General features: G+C 43.1%; 1 protein-coding gene across 2 annotated transcripts in view; it reads right to left on the bottom strand.

Annotated features, from left to right (window-relative positions):
* Window positions 1-1,996: 1,996 nt before the first annotated feature.
* The window catches only part of TIMM10 (translocase of inner mitochondrial membrane 10), a 53,191-nt gene continuing 29,098 nt past the window's right edge, over window positions 1,997-26,089 (bottom strand). For both annotated transcript variants that reach the window (XM_044084115.1, XM_044084114.1), the window contains exons 2-3: window positions 24,405-24,486; window positions 1,997-3,159 (exon numbers count right to left, since the gene is read on the bottom strand). In XM_044084115.1, coding sequence (XP_043940050.1) covers window positions 2,940-3,159; window positions 24,405-24,475 — 291 coding nt within the window. In that variant the 5' untranslated portion in view covers window positions 24,476-24,486 and the 3' untranslated portion in view covers window positions 1,997-2,939. The remainder of the gene's footprint in view (window positions 3,160-24,404; window positions 24,487-26,089) is intronic.

Here is a 26,089-nt window from a genome sequence, read left to right as displayed (position 1 = left end):
AGGCAGGGTTAGCACACAGGTAAGGGGCAACAGGGTGGCCATGTAGCTACCCGATGCCAGAATCATCTCGTACTAGCATGACAGCAGTTGTCATCACTTTGGGATTAACCCCCCCCCCCAAATAGAGAATGAAAGGGCCAGAAAGAACAAAATAAGTCAATAAACAGGCAGGGACTCCCGAGACAAAATGTTGAAAAGACAAATGTTGAAAATTTTTATTTTATATCTATCTATAGATGTACACACACACACACACAGGATTGTACACACCCCTGTTAAAACACCAGGTAAAAAAGAGGCCATAGTAAATCATTTAAAAACTTTTCCCCACCTTTAATGTGACCTATAACCTGTACAATTCATTTGAAAAACAAACATCTGTTAGGGGAAAAATATAAAAAATAAAAGATGTACAATACGCTGGGCTGCATAAATGTGCACACCCTTAAACTAATATTTTGTTGAAGCACCTTTTGAATTAATTACAACATTCAATCTTCCTGGGCAGGAGTCTATCAGCATGGCACATCTTGACTTGGCAAGATTTGCCCACTTTTCCTTGCAAAAGCTCTCCAAATCTGTCAGATTGGGAGGCCATCTTGTGCACAGTGCTCTTTATGTCACGCCACAGATTTTCTATTGGATTTAAGTCTGGGCTCTAGCTGGGCCATTCCAAAACAGTGAAGCCATTCTTTTTTTGATTTGGCTATATGCTTGGGGTCATTGTCGTATTGAAAGGTGAAATTCCTCTTCATCTTTCTTGTAAAAGCCTGAAGGTTTTGGGCCAAAAGTAACTGGTATTTGGAACTGCTCATAATTCCCTCCACCTTGACTAAAGCCCCGGTTCCAGCTGAAGAAAAGCACCCCCAAAGCATGACACTGCCGCCACCATGCTTCACCGTGGAGATGGTGCTCTTTTGGTGATGCGAAGTGTTTTTGCACAAAAACATAAACTTTGGAATTGCGGCCAAAAAGTTCAACCTTGGTCTCAGACCATAACCCATTTTCCCACCTGCTTTTGGGAGACTGTTTTGCAAATTTTAGCCAGGCCTAAATGTTTTTCTGTGTAAGAAAAGGCTTCCGTCTTGCAACCCTGCCCCATAGTCTAGACATATGGAGAATACGGGAGATGTAGTACACAACCAGTACTCGCTAGAAATTCCTGCAGCTCCTTCAGTGTTACAGGTCTCTTGGCACCTCCATAACCAGTTTTAGTCTCGTTAATTTTGGAAGGACAGTTCTTTGCAAGGTCACTGTTGTCCCACATTTTCTCCACTTTTTGATGACTGCCTTCACTGTGTTCCATGGTATATCCAGTGCTGTGGAAGTTTTTTTTGCACCCTTCTCCTGATACCATTCAACAATAAGATCCCTTTGATACTTTGTAAGCTGTGAACCATGGCTTTTGCTGTAGAAGGCAAACGAGCAAATGTCAGGACAATTCTACTAGGACAGCTGAACTTCATTTATGGTTAATCAGAGTCTCTCTAATTGATGGCAGGTGTGTACCCAAGAAGACTGAATGCTGCAATTAAATCAAAAGGTGCTTCAAAGTATTAGTTTAAGGGTGTGCACACTTATGCAACCAGCTTACTGTACATTTTTTATATATTCCCCCAACAGATTTGTTTTTCAAATGAATTGTACAGGTTATAGGTCACAAAGGAATGGTACAGGTTATAGGTCACATTAAAGGTGAGAAAGTTTTAAAATGATTTATTGTGTTTTTTTTTTATATATCACAAAAACCTGGCATTTTAATAGGGGTGTGTACATTTTTTCATCTCATCTCTACATCTCTCCACATCTATACACAGTCACACTGGCTCTCCATCCATAACTGGAACACCTTAACATGCAGGTTGGATTGGTGGGTTATGCATTTTCTCTGTTTTTGCACAAATTATCAGAAAGTGCTAAAGCCCAGCTGCATTCAAGTTTCAGGGCTTGACAGCTTTCATAAAGATGCATACCAATAAAACCACCAACAGCTAGGTATCAACAAAAATGTGGTCTTCCAAATAATTTACTGTTTTAACTTGAAAATCTGGACTATGGTTCAAAAAGGAAACTTCAGATATGTAATGGAAGTAATTTACATAAGGAAATATGAAATCCTTGAAGCAGAGCCTTAAAAGAAACCAATTGTCAACCACAGCACTAAATGCAGCTTAAGTAAAGGGTTTTCAAAGTCATTCCAGACCTACATATTTGTTCAACAATGTGTGAATGACAAGCCCCTCTTGTGTAGTCACGAGCTGCTCAGGTGACAGTTGACATAAGACTTAAGAAACATTTTCTTGGTACTTTACTGTAGCATAAATATTAAACTTGTCAGTAAAAAGTTAACAAAAAATACACCTCCAATTCCCCCCATCAAAAACGAACCTCCATACTTCACTCATATGACTGGCAACAAATAAAATGGCACGTGCCCAAATATTCCAGATTTTCAGGTGCGGCTAAAGGATGACAAAAATCCTTCCACAAAATATGGTAATAAAGGACCAATGAAAGCAGACAGTGGGGAAAATGCTACTTACCATCTCCATTAAGTTACAAAACTAAACTAACATCACAATGTAGAACAGGGTTTTATATTTTGAAACTCTGCTGCTAGTTTAAGCTTTGCTGGCACAGACAACTGATACTTTACATTTTCCACAAAATTTTCATTAGTTTTCAAAAACAAAGTCCCCAGATCTTTCACAGTGAGCCACTTAATCTCAAACGTCTTGCAGTTTTGACTTCACATGTCCAGAAGCCCATGCACCAGCATACTATGTTAATGATGGAAGCACATGACCGAGTCTGTCACAGTATAAAACATGAAGTCTGCAATGGAGCAGGTGGCACTGCACTGTCTTGCTCCCAAGGATGTTATGTGCAACCAGTTCTGTCAGTCCTCCATTATACTTGAAAGCAATTTCTTCCTAACCTCAACGTTGCGGTTGCAGCCCACTGTCACCAACCCCCTGCTGCATCTTTTTCATCAACTCCTCATCTTGCACTGAAAGTTCAGTCAGCTTTTTCCCCATCCTCTCGTGGATATCTAGGTATTTAGCCACACAGCGGTCCAGGCATACTGATTCACCTTTAGAAAGTTCTGCCTCCTTGTAGTGTGGTGGCACACATTTTCTATGGCAGGCATTTGTCATCCTGTTAGGGAGAGAGGAAAAATAAAATATCATAACCATCTCACTTTTCAATTACTTTTAAAATTTCTCTACAAGTGTTGGGGTAGGAGGAAAAAAAATTCTGAAGCTCTTAGGATTTTCTAATTAGCAGCAGTCAAAACCCAGAGCTGTCCTCCTTTTTTAAAAAAAAAAATTGTGACAGCACATCACCATACATAGGGGGGGGAAAAAAAAAAATCAAAGAATTGATAATTACAACTGAGCAAATCCCATCAAGAATGCAAAGCCTAAAGACATAACATGCAAAAAGAAACATCTGCACAATACTTCAGAGGAAAAGTGGAGTCGCACATCAGTACAATGGGTACAAAGCATCAGCATAGTATCAAGAAATTCAAAACAGATTCAGTACACCTTTTTGGGCACAAAACAATGAGAAAGTCATAAAAGGTGCAACACAGAAGTGACAAATGAGCAGAAACAGAACACAAAAACACACGAACCAAGTCCATCAACTGCTGTATTTAAAAGGTGTGAAATCCCTGGGAGAAAGCAGAGTTGAAATATAAACTGACTGTGGACAGTGCATTCTGGATGAAATGTTAGAGCAAATGAAAAGCCTATCTACAATGCTGACCTTAGGGGAATGTAAATGCAAACAAAGCAGGAAATCAAGCGCTCAGGAGGAGTAAACTGCATCCTTTGCCAAGCTACTCCTTAAAGCCCTTCATGAAGTCTTCAACAAGTGAAAAAAAAAATCCACTGGAACTATTGGAATAAACTAAATAAAAACACACCTCTTAGGGTACTATAGCAAAACGGTCACCTGGAAGCCTTTTTAGCGCTTTTCATTCCTTACTAGGTAGAACTTCTTCAGAAATACTTTTACATGATTTTATAGGTTTCGTTTAACCCTGGTGCAACATCTGCTAGCAAGAAAACAGCAAGTTAACAAGTATCTTGAATTTTTAGAACTGGTCTACAAGACAGTTGGTTAACCTTTTCTTGTTGTCTTTTTGGCTTTTCCCAGTTAGGGGTCGCCACAGCGGAACTCCGGTCCGCTAATGATCGGTAGTTGAGTTTTACGTGCCAAGTTACCAGCCCTGATGCACAACCTTCAATGAAGGTACGCCCATTCACGCATGTCTCCACGCAGAAGACTCTCTAGCTGAGAATCGAACCGGACAGTGTTTTACTGCGAGGCGACAACGCTACCACAGGTTAACCTTTTCTAACAAGGAAAATAAATATCTGAAAATCTTTACAACACATACTGTGTCTTGCTAATGCATTGTTGGTATCCTTTCTTTATAGCAAGCACAAGTTCTCTTATTTTGAACGATAGTTTAGTAGTCATCTTGTCAATATAGAAACGGTTACAGTTGCAACAGCACGTTAAGTAAACCAGACCCTCACTTTTGCAGTCAAATCTATCCTTGACTGCTAAAGCATAATTATTAGGTTTAAAATAATATTAACTAGCAGAATTAATATACCTACAGATTTTACACTGCTGATGTGGAGAGGTACCTAAAGGTCTGCTAAATAGAACATTTAAAAGTTGAAAAATCAAGGTTAGAGGTTTTAAATTCCTGGTGTCCTTACAGATGGGACGTTATTACCTACAATTACTTTCCAGTTGTCTTGAATAACGATTTAAACATGGATACAGTCTATGCTCATGGGGATGGGAAAAGCAATTGTTTCTGCAGCTCCTTTGCTCTTCATTTTTGGAATAGAAGTGCTTTCACTGGTGGTCATTTTTCTCATTTCTTTTCCTAGTGTCATCACCCTTTCTTCAGCTTGCTAACCCCTTCAGTCTCTCTTGTTCCATTTAATTCTTCCTCTGGTTTCCAGATCAGTTTTCTAGGTCCATGTATGTCTTGGTGCTAGTGGAGTAGAAGGTCTGTGAAGTTGCTGGATAAAGGAGCTTAAAACTAAGCCTCATTTCTCATGCTAACCTAATCACTGGGATGTATGCATTTCTTCTGCTCCTGGTTTGCAATGGAAGTCCATTGTCCACATATATTTTCAGGTAGTACCCACTTCCAATATTTGGCCCCTTATCCAAAGTTCTGAAAGTATTTGTTCTTAATGTTGAAAAGATCAAAATTTGGCCAATATAGGTTGTCTGTTTTGTCCTTGCATCTGGGGTGTTCAACCTGTGCTCCTATACTGTCTGCATTTCTTGGCATGATATTTCTGTCCATGTCCCTGCTATAAAAAATGCATTTGTGCGGTTTTGCGTGCTGGGCAGTGCCGGTTATTTAGGGTTAAACTATTTCCAGCTCCACGAAGTCTGCTCTTCAATTTTTCCCTTGGAACTAGACAAACTTTCAACTTAAGCACTAAAACAATTCATTTCACAGCCCAGCACTTAGCAAGCACTAATTAACCCTAGCACTAGACCCCCTATACTGTCCAGAAGGACAAGGCTCTCTATTCACCAGTACCAGCTAATCAGTAAAACAGCTCACTTTACCTATTCAGGCATGTCCAAAGGGCGGTTTCAGATGTACTCTCCAGTCCAACTGGTGAATCTGGGCATTTTCAGGCAATGTTACAACTGCCTCGTGTACAGCCTCATGTACACAGACAACCCTCTCCTCCTACCACCAAACACTAATATATGCGAGAGATGCAATTATACAGCCAAACTGGAGGCAAAGCTCTCTCAACCCAAGACAGGAACTGACAGTCAAGAGAAGGAAAATACTTGCAACTTTCCACCAGTCTCACATAGACCTAGTAAACCAACACTGGCAAACAACACATATAAATACACGAAAACTTACTCGGACACTCTAAATAAAAATCTGCCAAAGCAAGAGAGACCTCCAAAGCAGACACCCAAGCAACCTCCACACCCCATCACAAACCATGAAGCACATACTTCACATAATCAGTGTGCCACGCAATCACAGTCCTTCAGGCAAAATAACATACCAAACTATAGTCAGGCACACTAATGTCCCACTAACTAGGCTGGACAAGGAGAAGGTTACAGTTAGCTGCCTGTCGGGCTCCAGGATCCGCCACATAACACAAGCACTCAGGTCACTCCAGAACAAGTGCAAATATGACTCATTGTCCATGTTGGTGTGAATGACCTGAGATGCACCTCCCTAGACTACATGAAGAGAGACATGGAAGAGCTCTCTGATCACGTAGCCCAGGCCGGTATGACCCTGACCCTGAGTAGCATTCTGCCCTCACCAAGAATGATGCCACAGTATAAAGAAAAAAAATTATCAATTTCAACAATTGGCTAAGTTTCTGGTGTCATTCAAAGGGGGTCCAGTATTTGTCCACCTGGGATGACATGCTCAATAAGCCACGTTGTTTCACAAGAGAGAGCTTGCACCCGTCATCCTTAGGCTTTCGATACTGGCGAAGGCTTTTGCCACCCCCATAGTGCCTTTTTTAGGCAAGGCTCAAAAGACAAACCCACCACCGTAACCAAAAACGGAGGGTAATGCTACTCAACGCCAGAAGTCTAAACCTCAAATTGCATGCACTCGAGGCACTCCTCAGTATGGAGAACATGGATATCTATGCAGTAACAGAAACCTGGTTTAAGGCTCCAGAGAGCACCCCAGCACTACCAGGCTATAACTCATACCATACTTTTAGGCCACAGAACCCAGACCGAAACACAAAAAGTGGGGGTGCAACCATATTCATCAAGGACACCCACACCTCCAGGTTAGTGGCACAGCACAATGCCTCAGAGATCATCCATGTGCAACTAACAATGGGCAAAACTGCAATTCAGATTGTAGCTTGCTACAGATCACCCACCATGACCCAGGACTCCCATTCCTCATTTCTGGCAACACTGCAAAATATGAAGGTCCTACCAAATGCCCTAATATTGGGTGATTTCAATTACCCAAACATTAACTAACTACTAGAGTACTAACTCTCTTGCCCAACGCTTCCTAGAATTTATAAACTCGAACGCCCTGGATCAACTGGTCAACACCCCCACCAGAGGTGACAACATATTGGACCTGGTTATCACCAACATGGGCGACCGGTGTTCTACACTGGAGGTCAAATCTTCGCTGGTTAGATCAGACCATAGACTAATCACTCTGGATATCCACATTCCGCCCCCACCCCCAATCAAGGAAACCACCATGAAAAAAGGTTCACAGTCCCCATGTTAAAGGACAATGCTGTCAAAGCTGCTGAATCCCTTAGAAAAGCACTCTATGAGCACCTGCAAGAATGCAAGGATCATGCTATCCAAAGCAAAACCAAGACTCCCTCCTCCAAGAAAAGGAAACCAGTCTGGTGGACCCCTGCTATAAACAAGCTATACAATAGGAGGAGGAAACTAGTGCAGGAGAGAGTAAAATCCCAAGAAGGAAAGACATCCCTGATCAGTATTGGCAAGAAACTACGACCCCTCATAAAACCATCCAAGGCTAGCTTCGAAAGAAAAATTGCCAAGGACTCCAAAGATAACAAAAAAGCGTTCTTTAGCTATGTCAAGAACTCAAGTGGAAACGCTCAGATCTGCTCTGAGTTAGTGCAGAATGGCACAAAATATACTGAACTGACATTGCCAACATTCTGGCAGACAGGTTTAGTGCAAACTTCATCCCCCCCCCTCAAAGGGCCCATAACCATATCAGAAGAATGTAGTGCCCCAGCAATCACTGAGACACATGTTAAAACAGCCCTATTCAAAGCCAAAAATACAGCTTCAATGGGACCAGATGGTGTCCCAGGCCGTGTCTTACACAAGCTCAAAAATGAACTAACCCCTCACCTAACCACACTGTTCAAACTCAGCCTCTCTACAGGCTACGTATCCATACAGTGGCACACAGCAACAGTTATCCCGCTCCACAAAAGGTGGAGCCACCATGGAACCGAGAACTATTGCCCTACAGGCATGACTAGCCTAGTCTCCAAGGCTATGGAGCACATCATCCTGAAATTCATTAACTGAGACAATGGGAACCTTCAAACATTGGACCCTACCCAGTTTAAGGGCAGATCATGCCTCCTAAACCTGGTGGACTTCTTTGAGACAGTTACCAAGGCTTTAGACTAGGGAAAGAAGGTCCACACAGCCTACCTAGACCTCGCAAAGGCTTTCAACATAATTTCCCATTCTGGTATTATAGACAAGCTCACCAGCCTGAACATAAACCCCTACGTCATGAGATGGGTTGCCACTTGGCTCACTGATAGAACCCACACAGAGTTGCAGGCTCTAAGTCCGACTCTAAACCAGTTACAAGTGGCGCCCCCCCAGGGATCAGTCCTGTTTGGTATATACTTCTCAGGAGGTACAGGCAAGCACAGGAGGACTACAGCTGACCAAATTCGCAGACTACTGCAAACTGGGGGCCATAATCGACTCTCCAGCTGATACAGACATCCTCCAGCAGGGTCTCACGGAGATGGATACCTGGTATCAAAATCATGGCCTCATGCTAAATGCCAAAAAGTGCATGGTCATCCCCTTTGGAAAAAAAGTACCCGAGAACTACCACATATGTGGTAGTCCCCTAAATACAGAAAATGTAATAAGGGATCTGGGGACCCAAGTAGCTAGTCATCTCTCCTGTGATAACCATATTGCCAAGGTGGTTAGAAAATACTTCTATGTGGCCCACCTAATCACAAAAGGGTTTGCATCTAGAACAAGAGAGGTAATTGTGCCCCTGTACTCATCAGACCCATCATACAGTAAAATGCCCCATTTGGGATGTACCTTACAAGACACCTGCAACAGCTGGAAAGACCACAGAAGTACCTCACCAAGAGGATTACTGGCCTCAAACATATGCCCTATGCAGCCCGACTGAAGAAACTCCACCTGTACTTGGTTGCATACTGCTTACTCAGAGGTGATCTCTGCCTGACATACAAAGCCATGTCCAACACAGAATTGATGGACATGCTCCACCTAAAAAAATGGATCCCCCAGGAGCCACACACTCTAGGGATCTAAACCTCACCACAAAAATAAATAGGACGTACTGGAGGGATGGATTCCTGTCCTAGAGACTCCCCGTGCTTTGGAACAGGATTCCAATCTACATTAGGCAGAGCCCCTCACTAACACTCTTCAATAGAAACCTTGACGAGTGGATGGGAAACAGAAAATTTACCCAGAGGATCACTGCGGTGGCTCAGCTGGACAAAGACACAGGCAACTAATGGCTCTGTTGGACCAAGGCACAGGGAACTAATCTAAGGGAGCAGCGAAAGCCAACACATTCTGGCTAAGCTTATAGATGCCCTAGGGCAGATAGATTAGTACTTACCTATGAACCTATAAATCCTTTAGGTGGAGGAGAAGACAACTGGTGTTGTAAGGTATGTGCTGCTGTTAAAATATCCTATTCACTCACCTGAGAAAAGGTCCAGCCATTAAATCAGGGCCTATCCGCTTCCTACAATGCTACAAGCATAATGCAATGATGCTGGAGAAAGTACAGAAGCTTCAAAGGATGCAACAGCCCTTACAAATAAGGTGCGAGTTCTACAGACTGCCTCCACTATCTAATCCATGCAGTCTCATACAGCAATATCTACCATATTAATAAAAAGTTGGAACATTGCTATAACACATTTGTAAAAATACTGGCACAATAATCTGCTTTAACCAAAAAGCTGTGAAAACTGGGAATGAACAATATATAGTATTAACATTATGCCTGGGCTCAGCACCTCCAACATGGTAGGATGTAGGGATGCTAGGCTCAGCACCTCCAACATGGTAGGATGTAGGGATGCTAGTTGCCCCCAAGAAAAAAAATATGCACCATTTTGGAAAAATCTATATTTGAAAAGACTTGTTTTGGCCATTTGATTTCAGTCCAAACACAACTGCAACCAGCAACTTCAGTCTGAGGTGCAAACCAGCTCACTTGGACAAAGTGCATACTTACAAGAGCCAGCAACCCAAAACCGTAAAGGATACAGACTGTTAAAATTACTAATTTCTGTACTGCACACAAGGATCCTGTGCTTATGGCATTTCATGCTACAAAGTGAAGCCACCTTATCTTGCTCCTTCTGCAGGTCTCACCAGGAAAAAAAAAAAAAGTTGTGTACTCACCATAACGTTCCATCTGTAAGAATGAAGGCGAGAGAACTCACATGGGAGTCTGCCTACTACAAAGCTAAAGGTCTTCAGACAGCTCGAGGCCAAGTCCCTATCCCATGATGCACCTTGTTTGCTGCATATAATAATACCATGTGCCATTCTATCACTAACAGAAAACCCATAGAAAATCTGAGCAACCAGGATAAAACTAGCATCTCGGTCCACGAAAAACCCTGGAGGGGGTAGGATGGCGGGAAGTAAGAATGAAGGAGAGATGAACAACACACGTGGAATGTTATGGTGAGTACACCACTCTTTATGTGAAGTTGTTCTATCTCGCTGTTCAGTCTTACAGATGTGTAGTGCGTCCCAAGCATCACCTTTCGTGTGGCTCATGGAACTAGGTTTTTCAGGACAGTGGAACCAAAGGAGGCCCTGTCCCTGGAGGCCTTGCCAACTTTGCAATGAGTGAAAGGTATGAAGCTTTGACCAAGTGGCTGCTGCACAAATACTGTCTATAGGAAGCCTAGCAAAAAAAGCAGATGTGGACATGGCTCTGGTAGAATGAGCCTTAATTTTGTGCTGTAATGTAAATTATCAGCTGAATACAGTTAGATAACCATCTAAAGAGTGTTGTCTTTGCCACTGGCATACCTTTTCTGGAATCTGAAAAGGAAATAAAAAGCCGTTCTGATTTTCTGAACTTTTTGTTCTATCCAGGTAAAATCTGAGTTGTCTATGAACGTCAAGCTTGTGCAGCATATACTCCAAGTCGTTGGTGTGTTTGGGAAAGAACACTGGTAAATCTATGATCTGGTACAAAACTTTGGGTAAAAATGAAGGATTTGTACGGAGTGACACTCTTCAAGCATGAAAATATCAAATGAGGAGGTTTTATAGACAAGGCCTGTAGCTGACACTCTACAGGCAGAAGTGATGGCTACTAAAAAGATAAGTCTTCCATGACAAATATTTCAATTCACATGAGGAAGCAGGTTCGAAAGGTGTGAGAATAATGTGAGAAAGCATAAAATTTAGATTCCATTAGGGTATAAGGGTATTTCACAGGTGGTCTGAGTTGAAAGGTCCCTTTGAGAAACTTTGGATAGTTTGAGACATTAATTTTCACCTTGGCTTTGAAGGATTAAACAGAGACAGCAGCAAGTTGTACCCGAATTGCTGCTGCTGCAGCTCCTTTATTGAAAAGCACAGTCAAAAACTATAATCAATGTCATTTTAAGAAACCCATACAAAAAATCTTCTCCATTTGCTAAGGTATAGCTTTCTAGTAGAGGACATGGAGCTCCGACGAATGCGTGAGAAGATCTGGAACTGGGTCCAGAATCAAAGGCTCTTCCAACAGATGAAGTCGAAGGAAGGGGAACCAAATCTGACTAGGCCAATAAGGGGCTATTAGAATGATGGTCCTTCCCAGGGCTTTTGCTTTCTGCAATACTTTGGGTATCAAGGGAATTGGTGGGAATGGATAGAGGAGACCCGGCCAATCGTGTACGAGTATGTCCCTTGGGGCTTCTCCTGGAGGAGGAATCAGGGCAAAGTAGCTTCTGCATTTTGTGTTCATGTGGTTGGCAAAAAAAGGTTGCAGCAAGGCTGGACCCACCTGTGGAAAATTCTCTCCGCTATCTCTTTCTTGAGGGACCAGATCACGTTGGATTTCCCCGTGATATGTACTGCTATCAGAAAGCACTGGGTGGATGTAGCCCACTGCCATACTCTCAGGGCCTCTGACAGAGGTGATAGGACCTGGTTCCTCCTTGTTTGTTCAAGTACCAGACCACCGACATGTTGTCTGCCTGAAATCGCAATTGCTCCCAGAGAAAGGAGAGTCGTGAAAGTAGTGCAACGCTAAAAGTACCGCTCTTCTCTCCAGGAAATTGATATGCAGATGCGTCTTCTGTTCGGTCTATGTACCTTGGGCGGTACTTCCCTGAAAATGCCCCCCACCCTATCAGGGAAGCGTCCGTGGTCACTGTGGCCACAGGGCATCCTGTCCTACCCTCACCAATCGTTACATGGAGGTAAACCACCACTGAAGATCCTTTTTGCATGTGTTTGTGATCATTATGAGAGGAGACATTGGGAGCTCTTGGTAAGACCATTGAGTGAATAACAGCCATTGCAGAATCCGCATGTGCATGCATCCCAACGGTATTGCTAATACTGCAGCTGCCATCATGCCTAACAATTTTAGCACTTCTGATGCTGAAGCCTTGTCTTTGGATATGATTATGTGGACCGGCTGACGAAATAGCAAAACTCTTAATGCTGGAAGTCTCAAAAGTGGTGGTGGTGTCCAATTCTGCTCCGATAAAAATGGTATGTTGTGATGGCGAATTTACTGTAATGCCCAGATGATTGCAAAGAGTAAGAGTGGTGTCCCTGGCTTGTATTAGCTGATGCCTGGTGGTGGCGGTGAGGAGCCAATATAGAAACACCTGGAATCCTAACCGCTTCAGGTGAGCCGTGACCACTGCTATACATTTGGTGAACACTCTTGGGGGCTGTAGTGAGACCAAAGGGCAAGGCTCAAAACTGGTAACGACTGGCTCCCAGCCGGAAGTGCAGATGATCCCTGGATGGTCTGGCCATTTTTATATGGTAGTACGCATCCCGTCGAGCACATCCAATTGTCTTTCCCTAAGAAGGGAAGTATCGACTGAAGCGTGACCATCCGGAACTTCTCTTTCTTGACAGATCTGGTTAGTCTGTTGAGGTCCAAAATAGGTCTCCAGTCCCCTGTCTTTTCTGGAACTAAAGAATCTTGAGTAAGTTCCGGATCCTGTCTGGTCTGCTGGGAGTGGTTGGATGACTCTTAGCAACATTTGGACCTCTACTGTTGCTTGTTCCCTGCAACTGGGTGAAACGTCTGCAATTTTTGCTGTCAACGGAGGGGGAGTGGCAAAAGGAATGAAATATCCTCTGGAAACTATACTTTGTACCCTGCTGTCATTGTTATTTTGAGCCAGGCGTCTGGATACAAAGACAAGCAAACCCCGACTGCCTCCAGAGCAAGGCGGTCGGGGCTCCTTTCAGGAGCGCTGGTAGAGCTTCCCAAAGAACTGGTCTCTCCCTGGTTCTGCAGACCCCCCTCTGCCGCGAGGGCGGCGTCTTCCATTATTGCCCCCTCCTCTGCCCCTGGAGGGGGGTTCACCACATGTGTGTCCAGAAAGGCTCCTTGGGCTTTTCAGAACCACATCTTTCCTCTCTTTTGACCCTTGGGGTACGGTCTGGTAGGGGTGGAAAAACAGACTGACGGCAGACAAGAGTCTTCCTGCTCACACATGGTGAAAGGAAACTTTGGGCCCAAAAAGGGACGAGTCATCAAAAGGACAAAGGATGACTTGAAGTGCTCCGTGAAGAAACACAAGCACATCCAGGAATGTCTCCTAAGAGCAATTCCTGTACCCGCTGCCCTATTCGTTCCATCAGCTTCATATGAAATGAGACTCATGGACGAGTTCACTATGGAACTGAGGGTAGCAAGCTGGGAGGCGACTGTCTGAAGCTCCTGCAGCTACTGTACCCTGAAGAGCATCTCCAAGCTATTTTAGGAGATCTCTTTGCTGTCTCTTAAAATGAGCAAGATAGTTCAGTGAACGCAAGGCAAAAGTCGCTGAACTGTACGTGCACTTCCCATATCTACCCATGATCCTAGAATCTATAGGAGGATGGCTAGAGGAAGAAGTTTCTAACATCTCCTTTTTGGTGGCTGCCGTCACCACCATGGCATCAACTGACACTCCCTTGGTAAGGAGAGACTTTTCCTGGGGGCAGAAATAAATTTATTAGGCCTCCTAGGGACAGGCTCCATGGTGTCCAGACACACCCACGCCCTTCGCGAGACCAGCTCAATGAGCTCATCGAAGGACGGAGACCCAAAGCATTCCAGAAAATAGACTCATCTTTAGTAGGGTAGGTGGACTGCCAGCCACCCCTCTGCTTAAGGATTTCTAATACCACAGCAAATGAGATATCCTCAGAGGGGGATTGTGGGGGACCCTTCTGATTCATCCAAGTCATTTTGGATATGAGAGACTCCTGTGGGGAGTCTAAGTGATTCCTCTTACAGATTCTCTTCCTGGAAACCTCATCAGTGGGACTTTCTGGTGAGGTCTAGGAAGAGCAGGGGCCACACCCAATGGGGTTTCCTGAGGCTCAGGGTCTCTATGCTTAGACAGGATCTGTTAAGCAGAAGTAGACGAGAGCGCTTTGGGGGAGGAGGTAGTCGGACCTGAAGTCGTAGATGTCTTATGAGACACAACTCTCCTCATGGCCTTAAAGGCACCCCTGCTCCGATGAGAAGGGACCGCTGGATCCAAAGAAACCACAGATCCCCTCATCACTGGCACAGTGGACTTCGAACCAGAAGTAGGAGCTGAACTCATCCGAGCCAAGGCCCCGAGAGGCAAAGTCGGAACCGACATGTCAGTCCGACTACCCACCCCAGACTAGACAGGAGTGTCGGCTCCCAGACTCCTCCATCGGCACCAAGGAAGTCTGAGTAAACTGAACCGATGGGCACTGGAACAGGCATCGGCACTGAAAAACTCAACAATCATCAGGTCCAGCTCCGAAGGACTGGTATGGCTCAGAGGAGGAAAAGAAGTCTATGGCATTACAGTTCTAGGCTCCGAAACCACCTGGGTCAGAGCAGACAAAACATTTAGTGCAGGCCAGTGCCTGTAGCAACTTCTGCACCACATGATCCACATAGGTTCATAGGTAGCACTAGGCTATCTGCCAGAGGGCATTTATAAGCCTAGCCAGAGTGTATTTGGGCTTCCGCAACCCTATTAGATTAGCCTACTGTGCCTCTGTAAAGTAGGTCACAGACGGTACCCTTTTAAAATTAGTTTACTGTGCCTCTGTCTAGCAGGGACACAGAAGAGATCCCAGGGGTGAATTTGCGATTTCCCATCCACGCGTTCAGATTTCGCTTGAAGAGGGTCAGCGAGGGGCTATGTCTAACATGAATTGGGATTCTATTCCAGAGTGAGGGGAGCCTCTGGGAAATGAATCTGTCCCTCCAGCATGTCCTATTTATTTTTCTGCTGAGGTTTAGGTCCCTGGAGCGTGTAGCTCTAAGGGACTTGGATTTTTTGAGGTGGAGCATGTCCATTAATTCTGGGTTTGACATGGCTTTGTACGTCAGGTATAGATCGCCTCTGAGTAGGCGGTAAGCAACTGAGTAGAGCTGGAGTTTCTTTAGTCGAGCTGCATAGGACATCTGTTTGTAGCCCATGATCCTCTTGGTGAGGTACTTTTGGGGTCTCTCCAGTTGCTGCAGGTGTCGGGTAAGGTACATCCCAAAAGGGGCATTGTATTCAATTATGGGCCTGATGAGAGACGAGTAGAGGGGCACAATGACCTCTCGATCTAGATGTGAACCCTTTCGTGATAAGGTGGGCTATATAGAAGGTCTTTCTAACCACTTTGGCAACGTGATTATCAAAGGAGAGATTACTATCTACGCTGGTCCCCAAATCTCCAATTACTTTTTCCGTACTTAATGGATTACCACCTATGTGGTAATTTGTGGGCACCTTGTTTTTCCCCAAGGGGATGACTATGCACTTTTTAGCATTTAGCTTGAGGCCGTGGCTCTGGCACCAAGCGCCCGTCTCTGTGAGACCCTTTTGGAGGATGCTTGTGTCAGCTGGAGATTCGATTATGGCCCCCAGTTTGCAGTCATCTGCGAACTTTGTCAGCTATAATCCCTCCGTGTTAGCCTGAACCTCAGAGAAGTATACACCGAACAAGAGAGGTCCCAGAATTGAGCCCCGTGGGACGCCACTTGTAACTGGTTTGGATTCGGACATGGCACCTGTGATTCTGATCATGTGGGTTCTATCTCTGAGCCAGTTTGCAACCCATCTTGTTATATAGGGGTTGATATTTAAGACGGTAAGCTTATTTATGATGCCCGAGTGGGGTATTGTGTCGAAGGCTTTTGCGAGGTCCAGGTAGGCTGTGTGGACTACCTTGCCCTCATCTATGGCTTTGGTAACTGTTTCAAAGAAATCAACTAGGTTTAAGAGGCAAGATCTGCCCTTAAAGCCGAATTGGGTAGGGTCCAGTGTCTGGAGGCTCTCAATGTCTTTGTTTATGAGTTCCATGATAATACGCTCCATAGCTTTACAGACCAGACTAGACTAGTCAGGCTTATGGGGCGATAGTTTCCGGGGTCCATTGTGGCACCACGGGGTCCATTGTGGCACCACCTTTGTGGAGTGTGACCACTGTAGCTGTACGCCATTCTTTGGGTACATATCCTGTAGTAAGGCTAAGTTTGAACAGTGACTTAATGTGAGGGTTCAGTTCTTCTTGGAGCTCGTGTAAGACACAGCCTGGGACACCGTCCGGTCCTATAGATGCTGTGCTTTTTGCTTTGGAGAGGGCAGCTTTCACCTGTGCATCTGTGATGTCAGGGAGGTTACATTCAGTTGGGATAGGCATTTGCTCCTTTGGGGGAGAAGGGGGGGGGGGAGTTTGCACTGAATCTGTCTGCCAGGATGTTGGCTATGTCTGTAGGTTCGGTATATTTTGTACCGTTATGCAAAAATTCAGCGCATATCTGGGAGTTTCCGCCCATATTCCTGACATAACTAAAGAAGGCCTTGTGATTATCTTTAGTGTCTAGGGCAATTTTTCTAACTGGCCTTTGATGATTTTGAGGGATCGAAGTTTTTTGCTAATATTGATCAGAGATGGCCTTCCTTTTTGGGATTTTACTCTGTCATGTAGTAGCTTCCTCCTTCTGTTGTATAGCTTATTTATGGCCGGGGTCCACCAGACCGGTCTCCTGTTTTTGGAGGAGTGAGTCTTGGTTTTATTTGGGATAGCAAGATCCATGCATTCCTGCAGGTGCTCATAGAATGCATTTGTAAAGGATTCTGCGGATTGGGCTGTATTATCCTCTGGCCCAGGGGCTTTGAAGGATTCCACCTCAGTCATGAAAGTGCAAAGTTGGCTTTTGAGAAATTATTTACAGTGATTTCCTTGGCTGGGGGTGGGGACGGGATATGGATGTCCAGGGAAATTTGTTTATGGTCTGATCTTACCAATGAGGGGTTTACCTCTGGTGTGGAACATAAAGAGTCCCCATGTTGGTGATGACCAGGTCCAATAAGTTGTTCCCTCTTGTGGGAGTGGTGACCAGTTGTTCCATTGCATTACAGTTTATAAATTCAAGGAACCGTTGGTAGGTGTTTGGGCTTGAGTAGTTTTTCCAGTCAATGTTTGGGTAGTTGAAGTCACCCAATAACAGTGTTTGGAGAGACCTTCATATTCTCCAGTGTTCTCAGGAATGCCAAGTGGGGTTCCTCTAATAGGGAGGGGGTTCTGTAGCAGGCTACAAACTGAAAGGCAGTTTTGCCCGCTGTTAGTTGCACATGGATGGTTTCCGATGCTTCATGCAGTGCCACTAACCTGGAGGTGTAGGTATCTTTGATGAATATAGATAATCCCCCTCCTTTTGTGCTTCGGCCCAAGTTTTGGGACCGAAACGTATGGTATGAGTTATAACCTGGTAGAGCTGGGGTGCTCTCAGGAGCCTTGAACCAGGTTTCTGTTACTGCACAGACATCGATTTTCTCCATACTGAGGAGAGCCTCGAGTGCGTGCATCTTGAGGTTTAGACTTCTGGCATTGAGTAGCATTACCTTTATTTTTTTTATCCTTGGGTTGTCTATGGAGGTGGGTTTGTCCTTTGAGCCTTGCCTAAAAAAGGCACTATGGGGGTGGCAAGAGCCTTGGCCAGTATATGAAAGCTTAAGGGTGACAGATGCAGGCCGTCCTTAGCGAAGCAACGTGGCTTGTCGAGCATGTCATCCCAGGCTGACAGACACTGGATCCCCTTTGAATGACACCAATACTTTAGCCAATTGTTGAAACTGATCATTTTGTCTTTATACTGTGGCATCATTCTTGGTGAGGGCAAGATGCTACTCAAGGTCAGGGTCATACCAGCCTGGGCTACATGGTCAGAGAGCTCCTCTATGTCTCTCTTCATGTAGTCCAGGGAGGTACTCTCAGGTCATTCACACCAGCATGGACAATGACCGACGAGTCATACTTGTACTTGCTTTGGAGTGACCCGAGTGCTTGCATTATGTGGCGGATCCTGGCACCCGACAGGCAGCTTACAGTGACCTTCTCCTTGTTCAGTCTGGTGAGCGGGACGTCAGTGTGCCGGACAATAGAGTCCCCTATAACAACTGTATTTGGTGTGTTGTTTGGCCTTAAGGGCTGTGACTGAGGCACACTGATTTTGTGAGATATGTGATTCGTGGGTATTTGTTGAGGGGTGGCTGTTGCTTGTATATCTGCTTAGGAGGTCTTTGCTGTTTAGTCAGATTTTTATTTAGAGCCTCCGAGTATGTTTTTGTGTGTTTATGTGTTGGGTATGCAGATGCAATACGTCTGTGAGAGACTGGATTTGTGGTGTGGGTGGTTACCTTTTCCTCCTGACTGACTGTGCCAGTCTTGGGTTGAGAGAGCTCTGCCTCCAGTTTGGCTGTGTAACTGCATCTGTCACATGTATTAGAGTTTGTTGGAAGGAGGACAGGGTTGTCTGTGTACATAAGGCAATTGTAACATTGCCTCAAAATTCCCAGATTCACCAGTTGGACTGGTGAGTAACCTTGAAACTGACCCTTGGACATACCAGATTAATATAAGGAACTGTTGTTTTTACTGATCAGATTAGGGAAGGGAACTGATTTTTCACTTGATCAGGAAGGACCAATCGGGATCCTAATACTTATGAGAAGTCAAGGAGGGTGTAGAGAGACAGAGAGAGAGAGAGAGACACACACAGAGAGAGACAGAGAGAGAGAGAGAGAGAGAGACAGACATCAAGGAGTTTAGAATTGACCCAAAATGGCCAATAAAACTACAGCTTCTAGGTAGTAACCACTCCTCCAGGAACAGGCAGGCTGTTCAGTGTTAACCACTCCCACTGGTGAACTCCCACTGGTGAACACAGAGACTTCCCTTTAGCCCAAGCAAGCACTGGCCTTCTAGAAACTTCCAAACAGTTCAGAACAGCAAATCCGTAACTGAACTTTAACTTTCAGAAAGTGGGAAAAAAGCAAGATTTTTTTTTCTTTTTGTTGTAGTTTAAAGGTAGCAGAGATACACAAGCAGCAAAATAAATCACAACCGTGCAATAAATGATCCCACACTTCCAAAATCAGGTAAAATGCAGTTTTTAGAGAAAAAAAAACGATTTTAAATTAAGTGCAACACAGGAAATACAGTAAACAGGCTCTAGATGTGTTCCAAGTACTGTTACTGTTACAGATATAAACTTTAGCAAGCCAGAAAATGCCAAAAAGTAAGCGGCAAAGCAATAAAACTTAACAAAAAAATCAGAAGAAAATACTTAAATCACAAAAGTGGCTCCTTTTCTTCTCTCAGTGTTTTCTCCCCTAGGTTGGTGCTTCAGCAACAACTAGAAAGCCTGAAAAGACCACATCCAAATCAGACAGGCTAATAGAGGACCGAGATGAATGGAGGTACTGACTGTAGAATAGGTGATTTTAGAACTTCGGACACTGGGTCCAGGACTGCCTGAAAAGACCACATCCAAATCAGACAGGCTAATAGAGGACCGAGATGAATGGAGGTACTGACTGTAGAATAGGTGATTTTAGAACTTCGGACACTGGGTCCAGGACTGGGGACTGGGACTGGCTCCGAAAAGACAAGACGCTCGGCTCCGAGGGCTGTGGAGCCAACACTGACTCTTTCTTTAGATTTTTTAAACTACCGAAAGAGAGGTAGTAGTAGTCTTGAAAGACTTACTAGATGTACCCTGGTCACTCAAAGCTTCCTGAAAATGATGGTTTAAGAAGTCCTCTATCTATAAGTTTTTTTTTGCTCCTGAAAAATTTTGGATGAAAAAGAATGACAAATGGAGCAGCTTTCCTGTTGGCTCCGAGGCAATACACACAATTAACTTGACTGTCACAGACTTCTGTCCACATTTTGGACACTAACCTGACTGAGCAGCCATAATCAGGTATACAGTATACAACAACCAACTGTACTTTAAAGAGACTAGCTTTGCTAGTTATTTGGGTGTGGCTAAAGTGGTAATCTAAATTATCTAAATAAGTCCTAAACAATGGGCTGAATAACAATGTACTAACTACTCAAAAAACACACACACAAAGTAATTAGTTAACTAGAAGCTATATAATGATTTAAAGGCACACCAAAGGGAAAGATTATTAAAGGCCTATAGAAAAACGAGGCCAAAAAGAGAAGAAATATCTTTACTAACAAGCTATAAGGCTATCACTATTAAACACTATCAAATACTAATAAACCACAAAAGCAGCAGCACAATCCAAATGCATAAAGACCAAAGGGCAAGGAAATCCACACCAACAGCTTTAATGTCTCTGACGTCTCGGCTACAATAGCTTTCAAGTAGTACAATGTTACAAGATAATACACCTGCCTAGATATACACACCAGTTAATCAATAAAACAATTAATCAATCCATTAAACATTTCCAATTCACTTCTGCATTCAACCCACTAGGAAAGATAGTATTATATTTTAAAATATAAATAGATTCTTTGACCAACAATTCATTTTTTAAAAATTCACCACCATCAGCATACACTTATTTTTTTTATAAAAATAGACGCTTTAAGACCTTCTATGTTACCCCCATGTACTTGGTTAAAATGTATTGCTACAGAACTCTCCTGCTTGTCATTTTTTATATTCCTAAGGTGTTCCATCAGTCTTACCTTAAAAGCTCTCTTACTCTGTCCTATATAAAAACTTCTGACAAGATCAGCTCAGGGCATAAATAATACCCTCCGTATTACAGCTAAAACTGCCATTGACCTGACATTTTATTCCATTAAATTTTATTAAAGCTTTGTGTAATATATTTACAAATTTTACACCTACCACAACTACTTGTTCCATGATTAAACCATTATTTACTCTTTCCACAGGAAGAGTAAATAGTTTTAACTAAAAAATCTTTAAGATTTCTTCCCCTTCGATATAACAGGTGTTCCCTTTATATTTTCTTTAATCTCCTTAAACTGGGACACATCCCCAATAAAAATGCAACAATTTCACCATAACAGGGCTAAACTTACTATAAGTAGTGGTGAAGTACGTTTGTTCTTTCATCTATCACATCATTCCCTTGCTTACACTTACTTGAATATTTCTTTTAAAATTTTAGCTATACTTTTATTTAGCATATCAGTACCAAAATCCTTCTTTTTAAAGATTTCCATACTTTTATTTCTACATCCAAATCTTCCTTATTATTACACAACCTAGAGAGTCTCAAACTCTCCCGCTGGTACAGCTTGAATTGTGTGGAGGGTGGCAACTGTGGGCCATGAAATAAAATAGCCCATTAGGAAATTAATTAACTGGTGTATATATACGCAGGTGTATTATTTTCTAACATTGTACTCCTTGAAGGCTATTGTAGCAGAGGCTATCAAATACTAACTCTAAATAGATTATTTAGAAATATTTTTAGAAATAAATCTCCTATAACATATCAGAAAGAATTATACTGGCCCAAGCTGTGCAAGGAACCTGCGATCTATTGCAGTGGCAAACTAGATCTGAGGTAACTAGGTGCATCATGGGATATGGACTTGGCCTCGAGCTTTGTAGTAGGCCGACTCGGAGCAGAGGATGGGCTTCGAATCCATCTGTAAGAATGAACAGCTTCACATAGTGTATAGTTTACTTAACTTCCTCACGTGCAAGTAAAATTCGGCAACCAGAATTCAGATGAAGTTCCATGAACCACACACACTCACTCCTCAAGCATTTACATAGCATGAGAATAAAGGACTACATACACAGGGCAACTTTACTGTAAACATAGGAATGCAAAATTTTGACCAAGTCAAAGCATGTAGATTTTTTTTGGGGGGGAGGGGTACTTCAACACACTGTCCTTGTTTGATGTGAGCGGGTGGGAACACTTGTGCCACAAGGGACTGCAGGTTCACTACAGCCAAGTATTAGGATCAGTGTTAGGATAAAAAAAGTCAAGTAAACTAGTGCACTGCTCTTCTGTTGGGATAAGAGATGCATGGGAGAACTGCAATTGGAACAAAGCACATGCAAAAGCTAGAGAGACCACAGAGGTTCCACACCAGGAGAATCCAGGGCCTCAAAAACCTACCATACATAGACCCTATCCCTCTACTCTTGTTTCATACAGACACCTCAGAAGTGACCTCTATGTGGCATACAAAGCCATCTCGGACCGTGCCTTGATGGGACTCCTGCATACTTGCAAGTCAAGCTCCACTCGAGTAACCTGCACACATGGCCCCAACCTGGTCTGTGACATTGAAAAGACTTGTTGAGATTTGTGGCCCAGAGACTCCCCCATCTATGGAATAGACTCCCTCTCCATGTCAAGCAGAGTACCTCTTTACTGCTTTTTAAGCGCAACCTGGATAACTGGATGGGAAATTGAAAATACATCCCTGGGATTCCACCTGTGTCCCTGCTGGACAAGGGCATTGGGTGCCGATTTGTCTATACATGAGCTAAACCCTTGGCCAGGCTTATAAAGGGCCTCAGGGCTAATAGCCTAGTAACCTCCTATGATCTTACGTTACCAAAATCTCTAAGGAATTTTGCTGCCCCAAGTGTTTTACTAAAACAGCAGCAATACACAACTAAGCTTGGCAGATAACTCAAGGGGGGAAAATGCCCGTTACAACTAACACTGATACAGCAACTGAACACGTGTAGGCATAAGTATCAACTATACCAAACCTCTAATATTAGAACAAATGGAAAATGACAAAAGCTTGCCCCAGTCCATATAACTTGGAAAGACTTGTCTAGTGGACAATGCAGCAGCCAAGTACTTCTGTCAAAAGCACAATTACAAGCAGAATAAGACATTGCTAAATGGACATCCCATCATTTAATCAATGCAATCACTACAAACAGAAATCAATGCAAATTTAAATAACATGTAGGCAATGACAGGAAAAGTCAATGAGACCTGCTGTAGAATTCTACGCAACCCTAAACAAGGCCATTGCTCCTCCACTACACTATCACATTTCAATCCGAACACAGCTTCTCCCACTATTCTAGCACAATACAGAATGATTGAGAAAAACAGGGCTTATCAAATAAGTTACTTAAAAAGCACTAAAGCCCACAAACATTTTTCATTCCCTGCGGTAACTTGGTTCATTTTCTCATAATCCCTAAACAGAGTTCCAGCAGTTCTATATGTCACACAATTTTGTACAACTCAAAATGAGTGTACCATCAATGTACCGATTGTTACTTATAGCATGCAGGTAAAATTTGCTTGAGCCTTTTGGCTCCCAGAAAGCAAATCGAGTTATACTCACTCTCTGTAAGTGAGACACACTATTCAAAACTTACTAAAACCTAACCCTTCAAACCCCCAACCTTAAAACCCCACCCTAACAGTAAAACCCTAACCCCACACCCATATTTTCTCTAAATACAATAAACAGAACACTCTTGCTACAAACATGTGCATCTCCTATTTTACCTCACGAGAGGCATTCTTGTTTTTACTGGTATAATTTGCAGTTATTCTACTTCCACATACCCTCTGCCCAAGCAACCATGACCCATCATTGCTGGTAGATGAATGGCTACCAACACAAGTGTCCATGGGGGAGGCGGAGGAACCAGAAAATCAAAACCAAGGGCACAGTACTACATACCCCTCATACCCCTCCATTCAGCCAGATGTCAACAGTGATTTGTGTGCTGTTACTACCTCACAAGTTGTGCACGAGTTTCTGAAATCTCTCTGTTCCACTTACATTAAAACTGCTCTATCCAAAAAGGTACACCAAGCTGTAATGAAAAAGGAAACCATGCGAAGTCTAACAAAGCACAGGTGAAACATAACAGACTGATCAGAACATCCAGTAACCAGTAGGACTTCATTATAAGGAATGATTTCACAGTCAGTCATAAATCAAGTAGATGCACGAGACAAAAAAAACTAAAAAATGACAAGCCAATGGACAGCAGAGAGAAGCTGCTGCTTTGAACAATCAACTACAAAAGTTAGTGCAGACTAAAGTACACGTTTGCATACCAGTATTCCCACGGTTTCATTTATCTGTATTCACACCACACAAAAAATACATACCTGTTGTACATATCTGCCATCATTTCAACCTCAAGTTCTGCAGCCAACTGCTGGGCTTTTAAAGGATCCATTTATTTCTGCTCTGCAAAACAAAGGTAAGAGCTACTGTGGTAACAACTATGCAACAGGTCAGAGAAACAGAATAACCATCTTTCACATCAATCCAATATTTATCTTTCTTTTTTCCACGGTCATGTCAAGAAACATTGACGTGCATTCTTGACATGCAAATGAAATACCAAACAGGATTCCCCGAATCCTCCTCTCAACTTAATAAGGAAGCAATGTGCAGCCTTCACCTCATACGGTCAACAACATCCAATACAGGATAACAAGGGAACCAGAACTTATCATTGAACTCGGGGGATGCAATGCACAGAAACTAATTCTGGATGGAATACCAGGTCATACCCAAATATACACGTGTTTATGCATACATACACACACGGATTGATAACATGGGGAATGACAATTCACTTCACAGTGAACAAAAACGTACGGAGAAAAAAAAAAGCAAACCGCTTCTTGCGTTAAGAAATCGGTACCGTGTGTAATATCTCTTTACTTACCCCATTCTTATCAACAGAACTCGTTTTAATTACTATTAACTGTTAAATTTCACTTGAAATTGGGGCAAAGACAGTGTAACAAAATACAAATTAAGTTTTGTACCAAGCAAAATGAGAAGGGCACACTTGCCGACAGAAATGTATTGGCCAAAGGTTCTCCACTTGTGCTTATCCACCTCCCACCTATCAGATAATACTTCACAAACAGACCTGAGAAGTCCAAGGAGTCCCAGCAATAAGAAGGCTAAGGGGATCAAAACAGAATGGGCTGGAGAGGATACTTAATGAACATGCAACAAAAATTACATCCCTCCATTTTTAATCAATGGTTCTTTCGAAAGGGATTGAAGCAACCGTGAAGGTCAACACTGGCCTACCAGTGGCCTGTGCTACCCATTTCCAAAACTAATTTGGGTAGCCTAAGCCTACCATAGGTGTTGGGATAACAAATAACCATTATCTGGCACTTCTCTCAGAAACTCGGAGCAAGAATACTTAAAGCCAAAAATAACGAGACGACAAAACTGAAAATCGAGGCCATTTTTTAATATTGCTCCTAAAGCTGATAATGCAAAACGGGTTATTCTACCGTGCATTTTTCTTAGGGTCACAGCGTCTGAAAAATAAAACATTTGTTAGTGACGGCAAACCTCAATAGTTTGCAAGAGCACCGCAAGTTTTGAGGAGAAAAATATATATGGACAGCTGAAAAGGATATACTCCACGGTCACATCACTTATGCTGCAATGTGCCAATTAAGGTGAGTTCTAATCTTCACAATCACCCGAAACAAGCGTGATCCACCTTATATGGATTTAAGTTGTATTTTATACTATACGAGGACGTAGGTATGTTACAACTTGCAACCTTTGTCACGCTACCAAGTGAGGTATAAAAACACTATACAGTAACTTGTCAGTAAACCGGAGGATAATCAATACGGACACTCAAGTCAGAGGTCGGTCAGATGGGCCAGTACTGATTATGATAATTGCCCTAATATGGAGTAGTGAAGAAAATACAAAGCACGTGGGAAGGTTTACAATCCCTTCATGTCCAACTTATTCTACTAAAAATATTTCAGGTGCACAACGATGTTAATGGGGAAAAAAATCA

Source organism: Protopterus annectens, chromosome 9.part0 (genome assembly GCF_019279795.1).
Source record: "Protopterus annectens isolate FY-2018-M chromosome 9.part0, PAN1.0, whole genome shotgun sequence".
NCBI classification, from domain to species: Eukaryota; Metazoa; Chordata; order Ceratodontiformes; family Protopteridae; genus Protopterus; species Protopterus annectens.
The sequence above is the reverse complement of the archived record's forward strand: the minus strand, read 5'-3'. Positions and strand labels throughout refer to the sequence as shown.